Here is a 21894-nt window from a genome sequence, read left to right as displayed (position 1 = left end):
TTTCTTCCACAGTCTTTCAGCTGCTCTGCCCCTGTAGCATTGCCTGGGGATGTTGTGGCTAAAGTGCAGGATCCAGCACTTCATCTTGTTGAACTTCATCCCACTGGCCTCAAGCCCATTGATCCAGCCTGTCCAGATCCCTCTGTAGGGCCTTCTTACCTCCAGGCAGATCAACACTTCCTTCCAACTTGGTGCTATCTGCAGATTTACTGTGGATGCACTCAATCCCCTTGTCCAGGTCATCAGTAAAGATATTAAACAGGACAGGTCTCAATATCAACCCCTGGGGAACACTGCTCATGATTTAACTCCATTCACCATCTCTATATATCTATCTATCTGTGTGTGTGTGTATTTATGTACAGAACTTTAGTATGTGTGTATAGGAACACTTAAACTGTTCAGCATCTGAGGAATATAGAGGGTAAACCTAGGAAAGGTTCCTATTCTTCTTTTGTATGCATACCGTTACCTGTGTTTTCTTATAGTGAGAAGCTTGCCCAGGTAGCATAGGTAAGAAAACAGGTCATTTTGCACTCTTACTAATCAACTAAAAAAAGAAAGAGAGTATAATTCTGTATGTTGGCCTTTGTAAAGTATGTATGTTGTCCTGTTTTTTTCCTGAGCCGATACTTTTCGAAATAATATTCTGCCCTAAAATACAACATCTGTTCAGACAACCAACAATGTTGGCTGATGCCAATAAGCTGTGATTAGGAAGGCTGGAAGGCTTTCTCTTAATACTGCCATCTGCTCTTCTCAGTGATGAGGTCGTTCCTGTGAGATACCCTACATTTGCTTTTACAGTCATACTTCTCTGTCTAGTTGTTCTGCACGTTCACCAATGCAGTTATTTATATGTATGACAAAAGATGAAATCTGTGAGTTGGTATCACTCAAGGATGCTTAAGATGCTGGTTCTTTGCACCTCTCGTGACAGCTGAGAACAAGGAACAGAGTTGCTCTGAGAGCTCAGTTAGCAGTATTTATTCAGTTAAAAGTAAGCAGAATAGGTCCAGTAGTAACTGAGCACAGTTACTACTGTAGCAGCTTAAAGTTAATGCAGAGACTTCTCCTCCATGGGTTGGTGCATCTGGCTACTGCCTGCCTTCTTGTTGTGGTCAACCTCTTAAGTAAAAATCCTTTACCTCCCGGGGTATGAATTGTACAAAAGTGAATTGATTTCTCTTGAAATCCTCAGTCTGTTCAGTACAGTATTTAAGTTCCTCTTTTTGGTTGACAGTTCCTATAATGTTCTTATTCTTGATTTGAAGTGACTAAAAGTGAACTGATCCAGATTTATAAGCTAATGTAGAACTGAAACCTCTTAAACACATAATATCTTCCTGAAGCTTTCCCAGTGTATGGCAGAATACTGCAGCGTCTCTTTAGTTACTGTCACTTGTCTCAAGCAGAAACTGAGCTGCTCACTGTATGCATATAGAACTTTAAATTTTTTTTTTATGTATATTAGCTTCTTCAATAGGCTTTTTCTTCTGCCTGGGAGAAAAGTATATCTCGTGCAAAATTCTGTTCAGAAATGCTTCTCTTTACAAACAGAAGAGCCGGGATGCAGCTCCTGGGTTATGTCCCAGACAAGTTGAATTTTACGTTGTAGGAGGCCTTTGTCAGTAACTCTTTGGGCTTAAATGTGACATCAGTGTTACTCTAAGCTTCTGTGCTGGTGGACCTGGACCTGAATGCTTTCCTGACTTGTGGGGTAAAGAAGTGGTGGCAGGGGTAGGAAACCCTTTCTGTACAGTTTCACACTTTCTGGTGTCTCTGCCTGACGAAGCTTTGAAGTGCTGTGGTGAAACAAAGCAGAACAGCCTGCCCTCCAGGGTGCAGTTGCATTCATTGTTTCTAACTGCAGTTGCTCGTTCTTACAATTAAAAGCGCCTTTTTAGCCCTAAACGCATCCATAGCAGTGGCTATGCGCAGGAGGCAGTCAGAGAACCTTCCACAGCCTGGGATGGAGATGGAGGGACGTGACACAACTAATGAGCTGGGACCTGAATTGCTATTGGGTGCTATAACCCACTGCTTCTTTGGCCCCAGCCTTCTGAATGGTTCTGTGCCTGAACACAGGCAATGAAGTTTGTTTTTATGTATGCTAAAAGCAAAATCAGTGTGTACAGTACGCAGTGCCTGAAGCCAAAAATGTAGAATTTGCTATCCTTGCTGTTTGACAGGAAAGTAGTAGAGGAATCAGATGTCCTTGTTACATGGTAATTTTCCATTCCATCAATGTCTGGAATCTTATAATAGAGATTTTTCTAAAATTTGCATGTCTGGAATAGTTTGAAGCTAAATTTTAGAAAATTAATGGCCCCAAAGACATCTAAAATGTTGTGGGAAAGCTAGGCATCATGGTGTTCATTTAAAATACGAAGTTCTACATACAGTTTACAGCTATAGCATTACACTGATGTTGGTTTTTTCTTACTATCTCATCAACCATTTCAGGTGCTCTCCTTTTCTGGACCGTGAGTTTCTGAGTGGTGTGTTGTGTTGTCAGCACTTTGTGCTAAGAATGATTGCTGAGATAGTGCTGATGCAGTAAATCTCTAAAGGTGTTTGATTTGCAACGAATGTTATCGTTGTGGCTTCTTAATAGGTACAAAACGTAGTGCATTAAGTGTGTTTAATCTGTTTCACAGTGCTTTTCACATTATTCATTGGGTATTGAGCAACGTCATCAGTTGGTCTGATACTCCTTATTTTTCTCTGTTTCTTTGGGAAAAGAAAGTCACTATCGTTTTCAACTCATTTGACTTAAGACTTAAAGAGAAACAGACATAAAGACGTAGGCTTTTTGGCAAGTTGGGTGAGTGTGCTTTAATGTTGCAAAATGTAAAAGCTGGTATCTGGAAACAAAAAATGGCAGAACTTGGTTTGGAATTCAGACTTTGCTTGCAATGTAGGCTTGAGACTCAACTAGTAGAGCTGACTGATCTGTTACTTTTATGCCTATCACACTGACTAGTCTCTCTAGAACGTGAGGTCTCTGGCTTGAAACCAGTCAAGCTTGGTTGATGATAATGGAAAAGCTTCAGTTGTGATCATCTGAATGTGAGTGGCTTTTATCTGCTAACCGAATCTCACTCCAAAATACTGGAGTGTTACAGCAGTGGTCAGCAGGACAATGAACTCCCTGTTTAATTTGTCTGAAAGGGCTAGCACAATCTGCTGACACACAAACAGTAGGGCATCTCTGCTGGTGTGCATGCAATGTGTTCAATTGGAATATATGTGAGGGTAGTTAGCAATTGAGGTAACTTAGTTATCACCTGTCTTCCAAAGCAGAAAACGTTTGTCACACTTGCATTTGACAAACATTAATTAACAGGGAGTTCTTTGATTTGTATGAGCAGAGGAGGTCAGTCTCTTCCAGCAGATTGGCTGAAAGAGAGGAAGGGTCCTGTTGTCTGAACTTGGTATTGTCCTTTGAAATACATTGCATACATTTGAGATGTTTGTAGTTCTTTTTTTTTTAAATCACTTTTCAAGATAAAATTATTGGAGATTTAAAAAAAAAACCCAATAATTGGAAATGTACACTAAACTGGAGAGCACTAAGTTTCTCCTTGGTTTTATTGGATCTTTGGCTGTAGTGTGCATATGGCAATGGTTTATCACCTTTAGACTCTTGCATACTGTTTTTTCCATGTAGAAATGTGTGTGTATATATAAACATGTGAATGTGTACAAATACATGCATATCTAATATCTATCTTATGTACTTATGATTTTCCTCATGTGCTTTATCAAGTAAGCTAAACTTTATTGTAGACAAATGGGAGATGATTTGAAAATGTTTTAAAACAATGCATTAAACCTTACCAACTTGTAAATTAAGTATTGCCTTATGTGTTATGGTTCTTCAGAACTTAGTTATTTTGCATATCAGCTTTACAGCTGTGAATGATAACGTTTTCTTTTTTATTAGGATGAAAATAATACAGAGAATGCTGTGAGTTCTTCAGATGCTCAGAAACAGGATTCTCCACCACCAAAGCCTCCACGGACCCGCAGGTACTTAACTATCATAACACGTATTGTAAGCTCTCAGATTAACTTGCTTTGTATATTAAGAAGTAGAATCAAACTACTGATACTACAAAGACTTTAAGATGTTTTTTGTTTATTTATAAACATAAATATATATTGTGAAAATAGAAGTCTTGTAATCAGCTCTGTAAACAGAAAGCTTTGATATGTTTGTAAAGTCTGTGTTTGAATTTATCAGTCTTGCAATAATGAAATACAAGCAGACAAGATTAGGTAGATCTACTTGATCCACTAGATTATAGTAGCAAGAAAGCACTGTACTGCAAAGAATTAAAAAAGCAAAATAAGCTCAAGTAGTGTCAGAACCCACATTTTTGGAGGTGAAAGCATAATGGAAAAAAAAAAAGATTATCTGTTTATTGGATAAAACATTACCTCACAATCAGGGACTGTTAATGACTAGGCTGCGTTAACCAAATAGTTTCACTTTGTAAGTGGAAAATTGGTCTCACCAGACCTTTCATTCAACAGAAGAAAAATAAAATCCACTCTAGTTTTTGAAGTACATAGACTTTGAAAGAGTTAGGTAAAAGCAAATGGGCAGACATCTAAAATGGGTGCCAAACCTGAGCTTGAGCTAAGAAGCTCTTGTGTGCCTTGCTAATATCTGAAAGGATGTGGGGACCTTTGGTAGGTGATCCCGCCTGTTCTCAGTTGTCTGTATTTGGATGGACAGGAGTTCCTTCAGTGCTTGCTAAGCACTGGGGTTTCAAGATGCTTTGTATGACACAACAACCATCCACTTACTAAATTCTGTGCAAGTATACTTATATAAGGAAAGTAGTTAGCTTTAAGACTGTGATGTAACCGGTGTGGTGCAAAGTCAACTCAGTAGCAGGATCTTTTTCTTTCCAGCCCTGTATTTGGCAGGGTACAAGTAATGCCAGAAGATGAGCCTATTTTTGGGGGGCTGACAAGATTAGACCAGTGATTATGTAATAAAACAAATTTTAAATTCTAAAGCAGTTTAGGTTTGGTAAAGGAGGAAAATTTTACAAATGTGTCCCACTAAAATATAATTGGACATAAGGAGCCATTTGAAAATTGGAGACTCAAAATGGGTAGCGGTGTGCATGTCTATTCAGTATTGCAACATCATCTTGTTCAAGGAATAAATGTAGTTTAAAACAGGTACGTAAGTATTGTACTCTAATACCAACTAATAGTTTAGACCAGATGTGGAATACTGTATGGGGTTCTAATGCCTACTTGCTGAGGATATCTGCAAACTACCACACATGAATCTGTCACTCAACTTCTTTTGTTGTCATGAGACTGATATTTGCAATAAGATAACACTAGAAATAGTATTTGGTAATAATCATTAGTGATTAAATAAGAATGTTAGTAGTTATTACTGTTAACTCATGAATAGTTACTTGAAGCAGAAGTTAGAGAAGATGACATTGAAAGAGAGAGATGGAAAAGATTAGTAGCTTTCTACAAACATGACAGTTTGTGCTGTGTAGATAACACCATTTAACCTTGTTTAGATTGAAGGTAATGTGATTGTATCTAATTATGTAGATAAAGATGATGATAGTGGAACCTTGTAATCTGTGCTAGTGGTGAGATCTTGGAGACCATTTATAGAAGAGATGATTTCTATCCAATACGTAATTCCCTTACTAGTTAATGTTTCCTGAAATAATTTTAGGTCTCTACTTACCATTTTTCTATGGTCGTGTAATAGTCACGTGTATAATTCATACTTAGGCACACATCTGCTCTCTTATCTGCAGTTCATTGTTCTTTACAGCACGATTAAGTTAGTATCTTTTCATCTCTGTTATAAAACCTGGTCTTTTTTTGGGCTTTCTTCCATAAACTAATACTTTCCTATCTGCCAACAATGGCAGGAAGGTTAATTTCTTGTAGGTGAATAGATGGAAGTGTTTAGCAAAGCTGCTGTCCTTTTAAAATGGAGATAATTTTTTTGAAAAACCATTAACTGCATCCTTCATGGAAGAAGCTTCTGAGGAAACACTTTGTTTTCCAGTAGTTGTGTGTACACAAAATTCTTACTAATAAGCATCTGTTTTCTTGATGTGGGAGCTAATTTTACAGATCTGTAGTATGATACTGTCTTATGATTTGGGACCAGGTTTTATCTATTGTGAGTGTTCTGGAATAGGTTAATATTTTTTTTTTTCCCTGATAAGGACATCAATGCAAGACCTGAATTTAATCTTAGTATGAAATATGTAGCTGTTAAACATGCATTTCCAGATGAGCTTGCATCTCAGGACTACGTCTGCTGATGATTCTTACTCCTATTTATTTCGGCTCACTTCAGCTTAATTATTGAAAGAGGTCATTACATCTTTTCCGTGGCACTTCCCAATGATTAACCACTATAAATCGTAGAATTTTTCCCAGGAAGGTATTTTTCTTGCCTCCCTTCTCTTTTATTACCCCCACATGTAGTATCTTACTGTATTTTTTACATAGGTTCTGGAATTATATTGCCTTCTGACCTTTGATCTTAACACTTTGTAATGCTTTAGTGTAGTTCATTTGCTACGTGACTTGTGAATATAGCCGTTCCCATTAACGTATATTTGCATTCAATGTTAATGTTTAAACAGCAAAAAAAGAATATTACTCCTTGATTATTACTGAGGTAAACAGAAACAACTAGTGCTTTGAGTACATACATCTGCACCTTATTCTAGAGAATGTTTGGCTTTGTAATCTGCAGTTACTTGTGAAAATCACCTTGAAGCTTAAGTCTATGATAAATTTTGCTTGAAAAGCATTCTTTTCCTCTTTGTGAGACTTGTCTAACTATTTTCAGTTGAAGGTGGGAAGAGTGCATAACTAACTTGTCTTACATTTAAGACCATAGGTAATCAAACTGCATATATATTTAATTTGCTATTTAAGACATATTTACAGTTGGAGCTTTTGCTTCAAGTCCACAGGAGATAATTGGTACATCAGGATTTGGAGAGATGATACGTTTAGCAAACAGTTCCTGAGGTATTTGTGTGTTCAGTAGTTCTTTTTAACTATATGGGAGGAAAAAAAAAAAGTTAATTTTAGTCAGGTTGGCTGTGGAAAACTCTTGAATGTACTCAGAACATGACACAATTTGAAAGAAATTGAGAATCTGAGGCATAAACTCATAAAAGGTAACAACTCCATAGTACTGCAGTGCTAATATACATGCTCTGAAGGAAAAAAGGATAAAAATATTGTAGCTGTTTGACTTATCTTTCAGTTGTGCTTGCAATTCTGTCTAAATTTTACCCCCAGAAATCTCCAGTAGGTGACTTATTCATTTCTCATGCGTTATCTCTATACGTTGATATACGTCTCTATGCGTTATCTGTGGTACAGTTGATAACCTCACCAAACTGCAGCTGTTCTCCCACATGGATGGCTGTGATTTAATGCTTAAGTTCTGTACCTTCTGCCTGCTTATGTAAAGTTTAATTTTCCTGTTTCATTTATGAGGGAGGATGTAGAGCTTGGTATCTATTTTTAGTTGATCTGAGCCATGTTACTTGGCCTTGACATCACTCTCCTATCTGACAATAAAACCTACGTGAGGCTTCACAAAATAGCCATGAATTGCTCGAAGTGGTTTTTTTTCTTTTGACCACTGGCCAACTCTTATTTAAACCCGAACCCATGGTACTCTGCTTCTAATAATACAGCCCTTTTCCATTAAGGCTAGAAGGGCCTCTAAAGTGTTCTAAAAAGTTAGAATTAAGTAAATAGCACTCCTCTCAAGATTAGATTTTATAATGACATGTATGTAATCAAGTTGAAAACGTTAAGTCTTTCTATTAGCCACTGCAATTTCAAACAAAATCTAGTATCAGAAAGTATTTTTTTTACTGTAAGAAGTCTTTTTTTGTCTTGCTACGAACTACTCTTTTTTCACCAGTAATAGACTGGCTTCCAGAAGGAATAGATATATGCCTCTAATTTCTCATTCTTTTAACTTCTTGCTTTAAAATGGTTGTTGAATATTTTGAGGGAAAGTGCCAAACTTTTTGAAGCAGGCAGTGTATTCAGCCATTCCTCCTACCCCCATTCTGTGCTGTCAGTTAGTTCAGCAAATAGCTCAATGTCCTCTGCTCATAAGCTTTTATCACAACTGTTCAAGTTCTGTTTCTTAAATAAACCTTTGAATAACTCTCTAGAAACATGCTCACAATTCTCATATGCAGCTTCACGCCACTCGGTCCTTTAGCCAGGTGGTAGGTTGGGGGTGGCACCTGGTTCATGGTTTACCTGGCAGCTGAGGAGTCAGTCACTTTGTTTGAAGTACTTGGCAAGCAGGACTTGGCAATAAGGTGCTGTACTTGCTGTTCAGATTGTGGCAGTAAAAGCAGGTGAAAAAGCTGTCTTAATTACTGAAGGAAAATCCCCAGATAGCTTCTTCTGTGGAAGTGCAGAGGTAGTCGAAGTAGCAGGGACTCAGTAACAGTTGCATACAAACAGACATTGTCAAGGCTGAGTTATGAGGAAGTTTTCTGTTTTTTAGCATGCTGATTTTACAACTGAACTGGATACATTTTTGCTTTAGCAGTATGCAAAAGCAATGCAGGGTTAACTTGTATCTAATACAGGAAAAGTATTTTTGAATGGTCTGACATTCTTCAGTTCACTGAATCTCTTCTGTCTCAATACCCACTTTCATGAGCTTTCCTGGAACTTTCAATCAGGCTATTTTTATTATACTGTCTTGTGTTTCCTGTTGTTGGAATAATGTTAGTAGTTGAGATAATTTTCTGCCTTTTGTGGGAGAAGCGTCTGTAGAGCACAGCTGTTGAAGGAAGTGCCCAAAGAAAGCATTATGCATCACACCATAATGCCCAAGATTGTCTGGCAGCAAGAGTTTCGGAAATAGCTTCTGCTCAGTGGAGAGCTTTTAAAGGTATATTTGTCCCAATATTTCTGCTTTCCATAAAGAAACAAAAACATTATTTTTAATGCAGAATATGTGTAATAATAATCCTATGATGTTAGTAAAGTGGAAAAAATATTGCAAGCTCAGAGAAAGCCAGGAAGTCCCAGGTGACATCTATTTCCTTTGGGGGAAAAAAAGCTCCCAAACACTGGTCACCTAACTTTCAGTGAATGAATATTCTTCAACATTAACGTGGTAAGGAAGAATGATTTTTTTAATGGAGCATTTCCCATCTGATTACTCTGTGCTCTCATTTATGAGTAAAATGATTAAATTTAATGAATACCTTAAACAACTCTGTTAAGCAGTGTATGAGGAAGACAACGAAAGGGTGTCAATTTTGAGTTGCTGACTGGGATAGCATTGCCTGCATCATCTGCTATATGCATAACTTCAACAGGGCAGTTTAATACAGGAGAATCCAATTGGAGAAGAGATTTCATTAAACATTAATCAGTGAAGATCTTAATGAATTTTGTGTAGTATTATGAACCTGTGGTCTTGTCATATCTGGTTTAATACTAATCTGTTTGTTAGCTAATTGTAATGATTAGTGGTACGTCTGTGCCAGATAAGGATTTAGTTTCACAGATTGTAAATATAACGGTGGGTCGGGAAAATGAGGTCAGTGAGGGCAAACCTCGTTCAGTAGGAGGATTTAGTGTTGATTATTTAAAAGAATCATTGTTGGTAAAAGGGGAACATGTAACCATTTCTGTGCGTGAACTCTCCTTTCTGGCACAGGAGGGGAAAACTGAAGGGAAATTTTCCTGTTGTGTTAGTCTTACTCCGACTTAATACACACTCTTTTTGTTCAACTTATCTTTACTAACTCAGACAAATAACTTATTCCATAACTTGTTCATTTTTCAAGAACAGTAAAACAGCACAACAGTTCCCAAATAATCTTTGAAGTTGTTTTTATGTGCCTTGTGTTCCTTCTATCTTAATATAAAGTGAGATGGTAGTATATATGGTCGCATGAAGAGGAGAAGCTATTTGAGGCCCAACCCTGTATGACAAGGCAGAGAATGGAAGAAAGTACCTGAGAGAGCTGCAGGGGTTGGGTCTGGGGAGTTCCAGCAAAGACAGTAATTTTGGAGAGAGAATTTGGGAGCTGGAGAGCTTGCTGCCCTTCAGTCGGTGGAGATATTGATAAATGCAAATCCAAACAATTCTCTCTTCAGTTTCGAATCCCTTGTATGGGGGTCTTGGTTATCCACCCCATACTGCTATACCCTAAGAAAACGCTAAGAAAATCACAAGGATGAAATAAAAGCTGTAGTCTGCCCTGGGTCAGGTGAACTTTCAGTACTGCAGAACATCCAAGTGGGGTAGCAGTCTGCTGGTTTTTACATACCTCCTGAGTGTCTCAGCGATTTGCTCTGGTAAAATCCTTTTCAGACCTTATTTGCAAGTTGGGGAGTTGGTAGTATTGCTTTGATTTCTGTTTCTGACATGTAGGCGCGTGATGAAAGCCTGCCTGATATCTTGCACTCGTGTACAGACTGTCAAGAATTGTGCAATGCTGTGGTCTCCAGCCCTTTTCACTGTAACTCTTACAGGCCAATCCCACTGGTTTTTCTTCTACTGTAGTAGAAATGGTGTGTTTGATGCTTTTTAAGTGAAAGACGAAAGAGGCACGTCCTTGGGGAAGAGGTAGCAGTTCAGTTTTGTAGCTGTTGGGGTTTTCTGATTGTCCTCTGTGCTTTCCAGTAACCTTTCTGAAAATGCAATTAGGATTTCTGAATCATTCTTACTTCTTGTTTTGCTGGCAGACAAAGATAGACTGACGTATGCGAGCAGTGCAAGAAGAAACCTCACCATAAATTACTGGGTAATACAGTGCTGAAAGGATAAGCCTTTTACCTACCTTTTTAATTAATACTTTCTTAATAACCTTGGCTCAGGAGGTAAACATCCTTTGGCCTATGGAGCTGACACTAGCCTGCTTTCTCTCAAGTGAGAGTGGAAAAAAAAAAGCTTTTTCAGTTGTCTGATTGCAACAAAAGTGAAAAAGTGGAGACTTGTCTAGGAAACCTGAATGGCTTGATCAACAAGGCAAATGTAATTGTTAATAGCAGCCCTTTTCCTTGGTCTGGTCCATGTTTTGGCAGTACTGAGAGTCTCTCTCTGTACAAGTTATTGTCTCATTAAAAAGAGCTTCAAAAAGATGCATCTGATTTCTGATGGTCTTACACGAGTGCCTGACTGAGATGATCCGGTTGAGTTTTCTGAACTTCCCTACAGTTGCTGAAACTTACTGATGTTAGACTCCAGACTTCAGTCAGAGCTCCCTCTATAGAAGATATTTAGAAGCAAGAGGTGTAGTGGTAGAGCTGTATGTTTCATGGCAATTGAGTGGCAGTCTGTATTTGGATACCAGGCTTCACTTACACACTCCAGAGGCTTGGTTTCTTCGTTAATTGATGGCACGTCATGAAATTTTTCTCTTCCACAAAATCTGTCAAGTCTCATCCTTCATCTGTGTTAGCATTGTGTGATTGACTGCTACTGAGAGGATGGCAGTTTCATGTAAATAGCCTGAATGCACAGGGTCTGGGCAGTGTAATCTGCTGATCATCCTGCTGGTCCTTACGGTGTGAGATTTGTTACTGGCACACCTTCCGTCCAGGCCTGCTAGATACATTACTCTCTTTCAAGTTTTCCACAATTGCAAATACTGTCAGACAGGTCTGTCATCTAGCAAGTTAGTAAGAGTCTTTGCCTTTTTGAAAGCCTCTGCTTTTTGTCTTTGCTTTGTTAATAAAAGCATCTTCAGTTTTGTTAATAAAAGCATATTTCATAGAAGTACTGTGATGGGTTTCTTTGAATGGGTTCAGTTCTTCAAGATATTGGATTACAAAAGGAAGCCTGAGGTCTAGCAGTAACCTGACTTTCAAGAGAAAAGAATGTTCTGCAATAGCCTTGTCTGCAGGAAAAGGTTCCAAGTCTCCTGCTGCAGAGCTGGATTTGGGTGATTTATAGTTCCTCTGACACAGGTTATCCCCAAAAACTTAAGGTGTATGGAGTTTAACTGATTGTTGCTTTAATCAAGGTTACCCTGATACTGGGACCACCTGAACCAGTCAGTAAAGACTCTGGGAACGGCCTGTCTAGCACAGGGGGCTGGGAGTATCTGTCTTACATATCACTGCCCTGGACATTGTGCTGGCTTGTGTCTCTACACAAGTGTATTACTTTCTCATGAAGATGAATGTCTCTGCCAGCACTGGGCCAATTCCTCAGTCGGAGCATGTGGCCAAATTGAAGTCCTTTGCATACCTTATTCCGTCTTGTTTTGATTTTATATATATGATATATGTATATATATATATCTACCTGGATCAAAGCTGTTTGTCCTTTAAAGTACTTAACTGTATTTCTATTCTTTTCACTCATTTGCTTTGCGTCTCAGTTGCTTTGTTTATGTGATGAAAGGAAGTATTTTTAGAGGCTCTGAAATGAAAATGATTCCTATTTGTGAACAGGATTTTAGTTGTGCAAAATATCTGATAGTAAATATTCTGTATTTAATGTGAAAGTCAATTGACCGTATGCTTTCAGCTTCTCCTTTGAAGAAGCTGAAAATGAGCTGCAGTAATTACCAGTGATCTTGCTAATATGCACTATAATTTGGATCATACTCTATTATTAGTGTTTTTTATGGTGTTTACCTCATGTCAGTTAAATTTGATCTGCACTGTTAGCCTTACATCTACGGTGAAACAATTAAATACACAAATATAGTGCAATCCTTCTGGACATGTGAAGGAAAATAAAGATGTTCGGTATTGGACAAGCTGTATTCTAGTTCATATAAGGTCTTTTAAAAGATTTTTTCCCTAGCTTTATTGAAAATTGTATTCCCTATACCAAATTCCTTTGAGCTACTTCTTAAATAAGAAGGAAGCCAAGGGTAATGGAATGCTGCCGTAAGAGGGCCTGGCAGACATCTCTGAGAGAACGCTTCTGGGAAAGGATGTGAGCAATCTTTAAAGCATCAGTGAGGATTAGCTTTGGCCTGAATTTATACCCCTGTTATACTGAAAAACTTTGTGTGTGTTGACATAATTCTTGCCTGTTTCATTAGTCATATTTTACAAACGTCATTTGTAGGCAATGGAAGTGCTTCTTGGAGTTCAGTGTTGGCATCAAAGCATTACTATGGCAGAGACAGATAGGTGGTTATCTAAAATGTTATCAAAATACTGAAAACTTACATCGTTGTTTCTTGCAGTTGCCTTGTAGAAGGAGATGCTAAAGAGGAAATATTGCAGCCTCCGGAGCCTCAGCCAGTACCACCTATCTTAACACCATCTCCTCCATCAGCCTATCCAACAGTCACTACGGTGTGGCAGGACAATGACAGATACCATCCAAAGCCAGTTTTGCACATGGTTTCATCAGAGCATTCAACAGACCTCAATGAGAATTACAGTAAAACCACAGAACTTTCAGGAAAGAGTGAACCCAGTGAACGTATGGAGAAAAGGCTGGAGCGCAACTTGAGCTTTGAAATCAGGAAAGTACCTCTTCAGGAGGGCCCACGAAGCTTTGATGGGAACTCCCTGTTGAATAGGGGACATGCAATTAAGGTTAAGCCCGCATCATCCTCTGTAACTGATAAGAACTTTAAGTCACAGGAGCAGATTTCAGGGGATTCATTTGTGGATGCTTCTAAAAACTCATGTATAGAATGCAGCACGCCACAGTCTAATACAGCCTTAATACCTTCACCAGAAAGTCTGCAGGGCCAACAGGTTTCTGATACTCCACCAAGACCAGATCGTCTGCCTCTAACAGAAAAGGGACATGCCAGGTGGTCACTGCACGGGCCTGAAAATGCACTGCGTCCGTCAGTGCCTGAAGACGTGTCTTCAGACGTCTTATGTCATGGGGTTAATACTCTCTCTCTAGTATCAAACACCACAGTTGAACTTCCTTCCAGTGATAAAAGTGATCATACTGCTATTTCTCTTCGGGCACCCCTCTGTTTTACTAATCCTCTGCATTCAGATGATTCTGACACAGATGAAATGAACTTTGATGGAGCCATGAGCAGAAGTGCATCTAATATTTCAACCGCAAGTGCCACTGTTTCTGCTGCCACTACTACCGAAAGCGTTTCTGCCAGAAAAGTATTGCCAATGTCAATTGCTAGGCAAGACTTAGCTGCTGTAATGTGTTCTGAAGATGGCAAAGGTACGTGTTACTGTGTCTTGGAAGTGCTAGTCTTTATCTTGGTTACATCTGTAGAATGGGGCTAGTATCAACTACAGACCTCACTAGCCTGCTTCAAAAGCCTTATTGCGTAGTTAATTGCTGGTTTCTGTCTTACTGGTTGCCACATTTTTTCCTCGTGTTAGAATTTTACTTTTTGATTTTTTTGCTGCTTTGGTTTTAGTGGAAGTATCTGTAACAGTGCTGGCTTTGGGTAGCTGAGATATGGTGTATGTGAAATTCATGTAGAAATTCATGCTTAGTGGTTGATGCGCTGATCTTAGAAATGTAGGTGCAATTCCTTCCACTGTAGCAGTCTTGGAAGTTGCTCTTCATTTGGCTGTTGTGTTTTCCATAAATATAAACCATAAATAGCCCCGCTTTCCTCCTCTTCTGAATGTGGCCAGGAAGACACAAAGTAACAATCCTGTTCATGTGAAATTAACCCAACTTCTGCTTCAGTAATGATTTTAGCCAATGAACTGAGCAATGCTTTGAAAATCTTTGTGTTTTGGAAATTGTTTGAGCAAGGAAAGTTTGCACAAAGTGAGGTAGAAATGTTTCTGCAGAGTGCCAGCATGCTTCATCACAGGTAAAAAGGATCCTAAAAGGTCCAGCTTTGGTTTTCAGTCAGGCTGGCATACTTAAATCATGTGAAGGACATAACTGGGAAGAAAATTAGGCCTCAGAAACTGACAGTGCAAAGTCCAAGAAAGCAAATGGTAAGGATATGGAGCTGGAAGGTAACAGTGCTTCTCTATTTAGATCAGATTTTGGCACTAGGCAGTCCTTACAGCGATGCCCTTGCTTCAGGACTCTGTGTACACCTTGTGCCTTTTTCTTTGGCAAGAATGAGTTCAGTTGATGATGCATAATGCAGCCAGCTGCATCAAAGCTCACGTATTCAGAAAGGTGAATTATCTCCAACTTTAAAACCAGTCTGTTTCTAGAGATTCTGTAGTTATTTACACAGAACAATACAAGCATATAAATGTGCTTGCAGTTCTTAACCCTGAGGCATGTTAAAAGTGTTCTGTAGAGCAAAGGCAGAGAACTTTGTCACAGTTTCTTTAACATTTAACTAAGCAGTCCTTCTCAAATAGCATGCAGGTCTTCCAAAACTAAACTATTGTGGCAGTAATGACTTTTTTCCTTATTGCCCATGGCACTCACTATTTATCGCTGTTTGAACGCTGTTACTTCCATACATATCTCTTCATGTAGATGCTCTAAGAACACACAAATATAAAATATAAGTAGGATAGAGAATGGGAGAAGCATCGCACGCCATCTTTCTGTGTAACTGCATATCACAGTTATTCTGAAATAACAGCACAGCCTTTGTGCTGCTGGTGTGTTGCTGAACCCACAGGAATGGCATCGTTTTGTTTTATTACATTTTTACAGTTTGTTGCTTATTTCTCAGGGTCAGTCTGTTCCTTTTTGTGTTACATGGAACTATTATTGAGCACTTCTCATTTTAGCTGAGGGCTATCTCAAAAGATTGACTTCAGAAATGTGTTCTTTAACTTAACTAAATGTCGTATTTGATTTAGATGCTGATAACAGTGAAGAGTCTTCTCCCCCACTCCCGGAAAGAACACCGGAATCTTTTGTATTAGCGAGTGAACCAAGTGAGTTTTTTATGCTCTCTGATAGTTGTGGAGAAAGTGAAATACCTTTCAGTGATGTATTTGGATGCTGCTGCTTTTTGATTAGTTTTGAGATGTTAGAGCAAATTGTAAAATGGAATGAAATCTAGCATATTTAGTTGCTTATTTTGAGCTTGCTTGGTAACTTCCACAAGCACTTGAATACAGTCAAATTCCTTCTCAACTTCAGACCAAGCGTGCTATGCTGCCGTATTTAAGTATGCTGGAGATGTCAGTGTTGGTTTTAGTGGAGCTGGTTTTCAATCTGAACTGTATGGAAATAAGGCAGTTCTTCCATTTGGAGAATTCCCTTGATATTTGAGGTGGCATTGCTACTGCAGGTAGGGAACAGAAAAACACACGACTGCTGCTAATCTGATTCTGGGCTAAGCAAGAAAGTGGAGAGGGAAGAACAAAAGATAATGACATTCCATAATGCAGTGCCTGTGGTGAACAAGTCCTGTTATGCTAAATACAGTTCATTGTTTGCCTGAAGCTGCAAGAGAAAATGGATACTTAGAAACTTGCTGCTATCTTTGCTTTTCACTCATCAAACTAGCAGCTGCACAGAATTAAAGATAACTGAAAATTAAGTCACAAAATAGAATGTTGTTTGGTATCTTACAAACAACCAAGAAGAAAAACACAAGCCTGGGGTGGAGTCGTTTTTTATTCAGGTTTTGGTCTGTTAGCACTGTGTGGGACTTCCAGAAACATGTCTGAAGAAGGTAATGCAGGTATTTTCAGCATAAAAATATTAGTGTGGTAAATGTGTAACAACGTACAGTAAGTGTAGCTGGTTGAGTCAAAGGGGTCCTTTTGTTTGGTATGTTGTGGTAGGGAAATACGTAATTTTAGGACTTCTGTAAGAACACAGGAAATACATATCTCTTCAGGTCTGAAGCCACTAAAACTACTTCAGTTTTGATTGTTTTTTCATTATTTCAGCAAAAGCTGATAACGGTGCCCATTCTTGTGTGGGCTTTTTTCTGCTTACTGTGCCTTTTTCAGATCTATTATTGTTGAGCAAAATTTTAAGAACACTATTGAACAATTCTTGTATTGGGTAGGAGCCCATAAAGGTACAAAGTGTAAATAGAAAATGCAGTCCTGTGTTTGGTTTCTGCTGTTGAGCCTTCCTGGAACTTGAAAACTCTTCATGAGGAAAGTTTCAGGTTGTACAAGCTTTTGACTAGCAACTTATAAGTTGCTTTATATCACATTCTAATGCTGTGTTCTAATGCCTCATCGTGCAGAGAATTCAAGTACGAAGATTTTCATTTAATTCTTCCTAGGCACACCCCTACCGAAGTCAGCTACGATTGCACAGTCTGAGTGGAGCATACTGCGTGATCAGCATCTCCCTGAACAAACGGTCTATACGGTAAGCAAAGGAGACGAGTCTGTGCTAATTAGTCGTTTTTAGTTTGGTTTGGAGCTACAATGGAAAAGCAAAATGTATACAAAGAAACTTAGGGCTGTTGAGTATCTGCAAGCAGCTGATTGTTGCCCTGCCTTAGCTGCTGATTTGATGTGTGAAGAGAAAGCTTTCAAGAAGACTGTTTTTCAAAGTCCAGCAATGTCATCATTAATATGCCTCAAACTGCACCTTCTAGAATGTAAACAAAGTGCTTTTACAGGACTTGCTCCTGCCCTTAACCAATCATAGCATTATTCGAGCTGGAAGGGAATTGCTGTTTCCAGTTGGACTTCCTGCACAAAGTATGTGTCAGACCAGGGCTTTAGCCAGTTGAGTCTTGAAAACCTCCAAAGACAGAGAGCTCGTATACTCTGTGGACAACCAGCTTCACTGCCTGAAGATTTTATTATATCCGTATTTATTTTTAAACCATCCCTTTTCTAACTACCGAATTTCGGTTTTCACATCAGTCTACTGATTGCTCAAAGTCAGTAAGTGTGAACATTTGGTAAAATTTACAGCTCACATAAATTCTCTTTGCATTGCTGCCTTTTTCTACACCTCCCCCCAAAATGCTTTACGGCCACCTTTGGACACTATTTAAAAGATTGCCAAAAGGTAGATGTGGATTTCCAGGAACTTCAAATTTAGTTTGAGACAGAAACTATTCAAGTCTGCAAATAGTCTGTGATGCGATCCCTTCACATTTTTATGAGATTTTACTTGCAGTCCTGATAATAAAGTGTTTATTAGCTACCATAACACTCTGTTCGTGTTATAGCAAGTTTTAAATGCAGGAATAAGCAGATATTCTCACAGATGTTTTATATTCTTTGAGGATATTTTCATCTTAAATTTTGTACGTCTTCAAACTACTGAAAAACATTTATTAGAACTATTGTAAATATTTCTCGTTCACAGGGTTTGAAAACAGCTTCACCTGTACTACCTGGTAAGTGATGGAAAAGCTTGTGGCCATTTTCATTGTTGGTTTTTTTCAGTGTGAAAAAGAATGCTTTTTCCACTTAGCAATTTGTCTGGCAGCGCTGTAAGAGGAGACAGTTCAAGTAACCTTAGCACTTGAACTGATAGAATGTGTTGGGTGTATTTTTATTAGAAGATCAGAAAACAACCTTTTTTCTGGAAATGCAAATATTTCACGATCTGACTTTGGAAAAGAAATGTGATTGCTTCAAAAGCCGTTTCCAACCCACAGTGCTTCTGTTTCCTCAGCACATCTCTAAGAAGGATGGCAGTCCTGCAGCAAATGAATCTCTCATTTCAAAATACGTATTTCCTACCCCAAAAAATGTTTGGGCCTTGACTTGGCTCACCAACTATCTTAGGCATATTTTCAAAACATTGGCATTTCCGAAAGGGCTGTCAGATCCTTAAACTTATCACCTGCTTTCTCAGAAAACATTATAAGTCACATTGAAAAATGTATATGCTTTTGGTATGCTAAAACAATGAAGACCAAAATTATTGAATTTTCATCTTTGTTAAAATAAAAACATCTTTATTCAGCTACACGAGAACCTTCCTGTCTTATTGCAGTAGTAATTGTGGAAGCTTGTAAGTTTATTTCATGTTTACTAAACTGCAGCAGTAGCGGGTGTGTGTCTGTGTGTGCATTGCATAACTAGCAAAGCCTTGCATTTTTGATCTTCTGAAAAGGTTTCAGTAAGGAGAGCAGTCCATCAGCTGTTGTTCAGTGGCGCAGGAACCTGATCAAACAAATGGCTTCAGCTGCAGTCTTACTTGATCTGCCATGCACCCTCTGTGCGTGCTTGAATGGGCCGTTACAGTCCATTTGGGCTTGTGTTAAGTGCTTGGTGGAGCTAATCTGAAACAGTGAAACAGTTTTCCAAAATATTACAGATTTGCTAATAGGTGATTATATAAATAATGCAATACAGGGTTACTGAATGTGTCCTTAAGCACCTTCCATTTAGAAGCGACATGGACAGATGAGTTTGTATTGATGTCCTAAATGGTACATTGTGACCTCTGGGGATTTTAGATATCCTTTCAAGCTTTTGTATTTGGTAAGCAGGGACACTGGAATTGCTGAGCATCTGCATGTGAACAATTTTCAAGTGTGTTTTTAAGAAATGAGGAAAATGTGCTGTTTAATGTTTATTTCTGCAAACAGTATTTGATGCACTTAATATTCCGGACTGAGCTGCAGTTACAAATAGCACCAGGTGCTGCCTGAGTGAGCACTGCATTCAAGGAATGTCTTTGTTTTCCAGGTCGTCCTGAAATAAGCAACAAAACGCCAACGGATATTTTACCTCAGATTTCTTTTTCTGGTTCCAATGATCCAAGAGGTCAAATTTCAGATCTTCCAACAGAAGTAACAGATATTGGTAATTGCAGTTCATTCAAAGCTAACCATTTGATATTTGAGACAGAAGATTTCATTAACAGCACTGGTTTGGATAGCTGCTGCTTCCTTCCTCCGATTTACCCATGTGCAAAGCCCAGCCACATAAGCTGGCCCTGTCCCATCAGTATCACTAACACTTTCACCCTGAATGAGAAACGTAGGCATTCTTGGGCATTAATCACTTTTACATTTCTTTGTAATGAGGGTTGGGTTGTGGTTGGACTCGATAATCTTTAAGGTCTTTTCCAACCTGAGCAATTCTATGATTCTATGATACAACCTCTGTAGAGCATTGAAAGCTTTCAGAAATAACATTTGGAAAAACTGCTTTGGTACAAAGGAAAGGTATCAGTAAATAATAACAAAGGCTGGAATACTCTATGTACTGATACGTATCTTCCAAATGAGTTTAAATAGTGACATACAGATATGGGCAATTTGTGTAGAATTGCATTTTCTCTGACTTGGGTGCCTTTAGAGGCCTTGATACCACAAAGCAGCCTTCTCAGCCCTGAGAATACAGCTGTTACGTAGGAGCTGGAGCACATCTTACAGTGGTCCTTCTGACTGCTGCCAACATTTGTGAGGTTGTGTTGTCTGAGTGCACAGCAGTATTAAACACGTGTGTTTCTTTAGGTTTTGGTAACCGCTGCGGAAAGCCCAGAGGACCGAGAGAGCCACCTTCAGAATGGACATGATCCAACACCTTATGGACATACTATCAATAAATTATACTGGAAAACTCAAGTGCCACTGAACTAGAAAAATAGTATTCCACTTTTCTGGGGGGCAACTAACACAGAGCAGTGTAGATCTAACTACCAAATGGTACACCTTTACAGTACATCCCACGCAAAACCTTAAACGTTGTTCACAACAGTGGATTCCAGTATTACAACTTAACTTTTTGCTGGGGCCATCTACCTGCCTTATTACACTTAGGAGAAAGTATTACATATGATTTATTTTGTAACTTCAAGTATTATTGCCTTAATGTCTTTTAACCCTGTTACACGCTGCTTGTAGACATATGTTAATATAGTAATACTTTGGACAGATTGTGTTTATGGACTACTTTTTGCTAACGTTTGATTACCGTGTATGCATTATTTTGTATATGTACAGGGCAAGTAAGTATATAATTTGATAAAGTTGCAATCATAAAATATTAACAGAAGATGTAAGAAATCTCTGCATGATCTAAATTTTTGTGTACCTTATTTGTAAATTATTTGCCCTGAAGTTTTAGAAAATAGTTTCTGGGGTTTGTTTTTTTTTTGTTTTGTTTTTTTTGTTTTTTACAAAATTGCTGGACACACACAGCCAGAATTGCAGGTTAGCAGAGATAAAGATTGTAATACATTTTGTAAATTGTAAGCAAAAGGTTATTTTTATATTATATACTGTTTAATTGTCAGACCTAATTTGTTCTGGTTTTCATCTAGTCACAGAGATTCAGTAAGTGCCTTGGAACAATATTGAATTCTCTTAGCCTGTGTATGTTACTTCAGTGTTTTGAGTTCATCTGGAATTAGATGATTGAAAATATTTGTATGTTTCTAGTATATTTGACCTGCCAGTAAAAGAGAAACCATTCTACATCTTCAACACTCCTCAGTTTTCATTTTAATGTTTCATCAGTTGCGATTTGTAGAAAATCCATCTCTGTCAGCTTTCTGTAGAATAGTTTTACAATTTGAATGTGGCGTGTTTCTAATTTGGGGAAAACCAGAACTCACTGAGGAAAGGACTGTTAAACACCACTGTGTTCTCTCTCAATGGTAAGTACCAGTTTTGTTGTTCGGAGACTCTGTATGTAAGAAAGCAACTTATATGAAGGTTCAAGTAGAGCCCTTGCAGCTACACTGTATCTTGGCAGTATGTTATGTCGAGAGTTAATCCTTATAAGGATTCCTTACTTAAACTTTTCTGTAATAGAATCTTTAAATTAAAGAAAGTAAAAATTGCAGTATGGGTGTTTTTACTCTTAGGGAAACAACTGTATTCAGAAGCAATCTAAAACAGATGGAAGGGTGGCAGCCTGGCTTAGCTTATAGCTTTTGGATGTGAATACAAAGTGATCCTCAGGACTTCATCTCCATTAATGACTTAAAGCTGTGGCTAGCAGTAATGCCTGACACGTTCAGAGTAAAAATGTTTATTTAAGTAGAGGAACTCTATTAATCTGAGCTTTAGCCGTGGAAATGCTGCC

General features: G+C 38.4%; 1 protein-coding gene across 3 annotated transcripts in view; it reads left to right on the top strand.

Moving 5' to 3' along the window:
* PTPN12 (protein tyrosine phosphatase, non-receptor type 12) overlaps positions 1 to 21651 on the top strand; it is a 70383-nt gene extending 48732 nt beyond the window's left edge. For all 3 annotated transcript variants that reach the window (XM_415970.8, XM_046944978.1, XM_046944982.1), the window contains exons 12-18: positions 3950 to 4035; positions 13236 to 14200; positions 15775 to 15852; positions 17166 to 17254; positions 18212 to 18242; positions 19546 to 19662; positions 20319 to 21651. In XM_415970.8, coding sequence (XP_415970.7) covers positions 3950 to 4035; positions 13236 to 14200; positions 15775 to 15852; positions 17166 to 17254; positions 18212 to 18242; positions 19546 to 19662; positions 20319 to 20380 — 1428 coding nt within the window. In that variant the 3' untranslated portion in view covers positions 20381 to 21651. The remainder of the gene's footprint in view (positions 1 to 3949; positions 4036 to 13235; positions 14201 to 15774; positions 15853 to 17165; positions 17255 to 18211; positions 18243 to 19545; positions 19663 to 20318) is intronic.
* Positions 21652 to 21894: the final 243 nt, after the last annotated feature.

The sequence above is a fragment of the Gallus gallus genome, chromosome 1 (assembly GCF_016699485.2).
Source record: "Gallus gallus isolate bGalGal1 chromosome 1, bGalGal1.mat.broiler.GRCg7b, whole genome shotgun sequence".
NCBI lineage: Eukaryota > Metazoa > Chordata > Aves > Galliformes > Phasianidae > Gallus > Gallus gallus.
The sequence above is the reverse complement of the archived record's forward strand: the minus strand, read 5'-3'. Positions and strand labels throughout refer to the sequence as shown.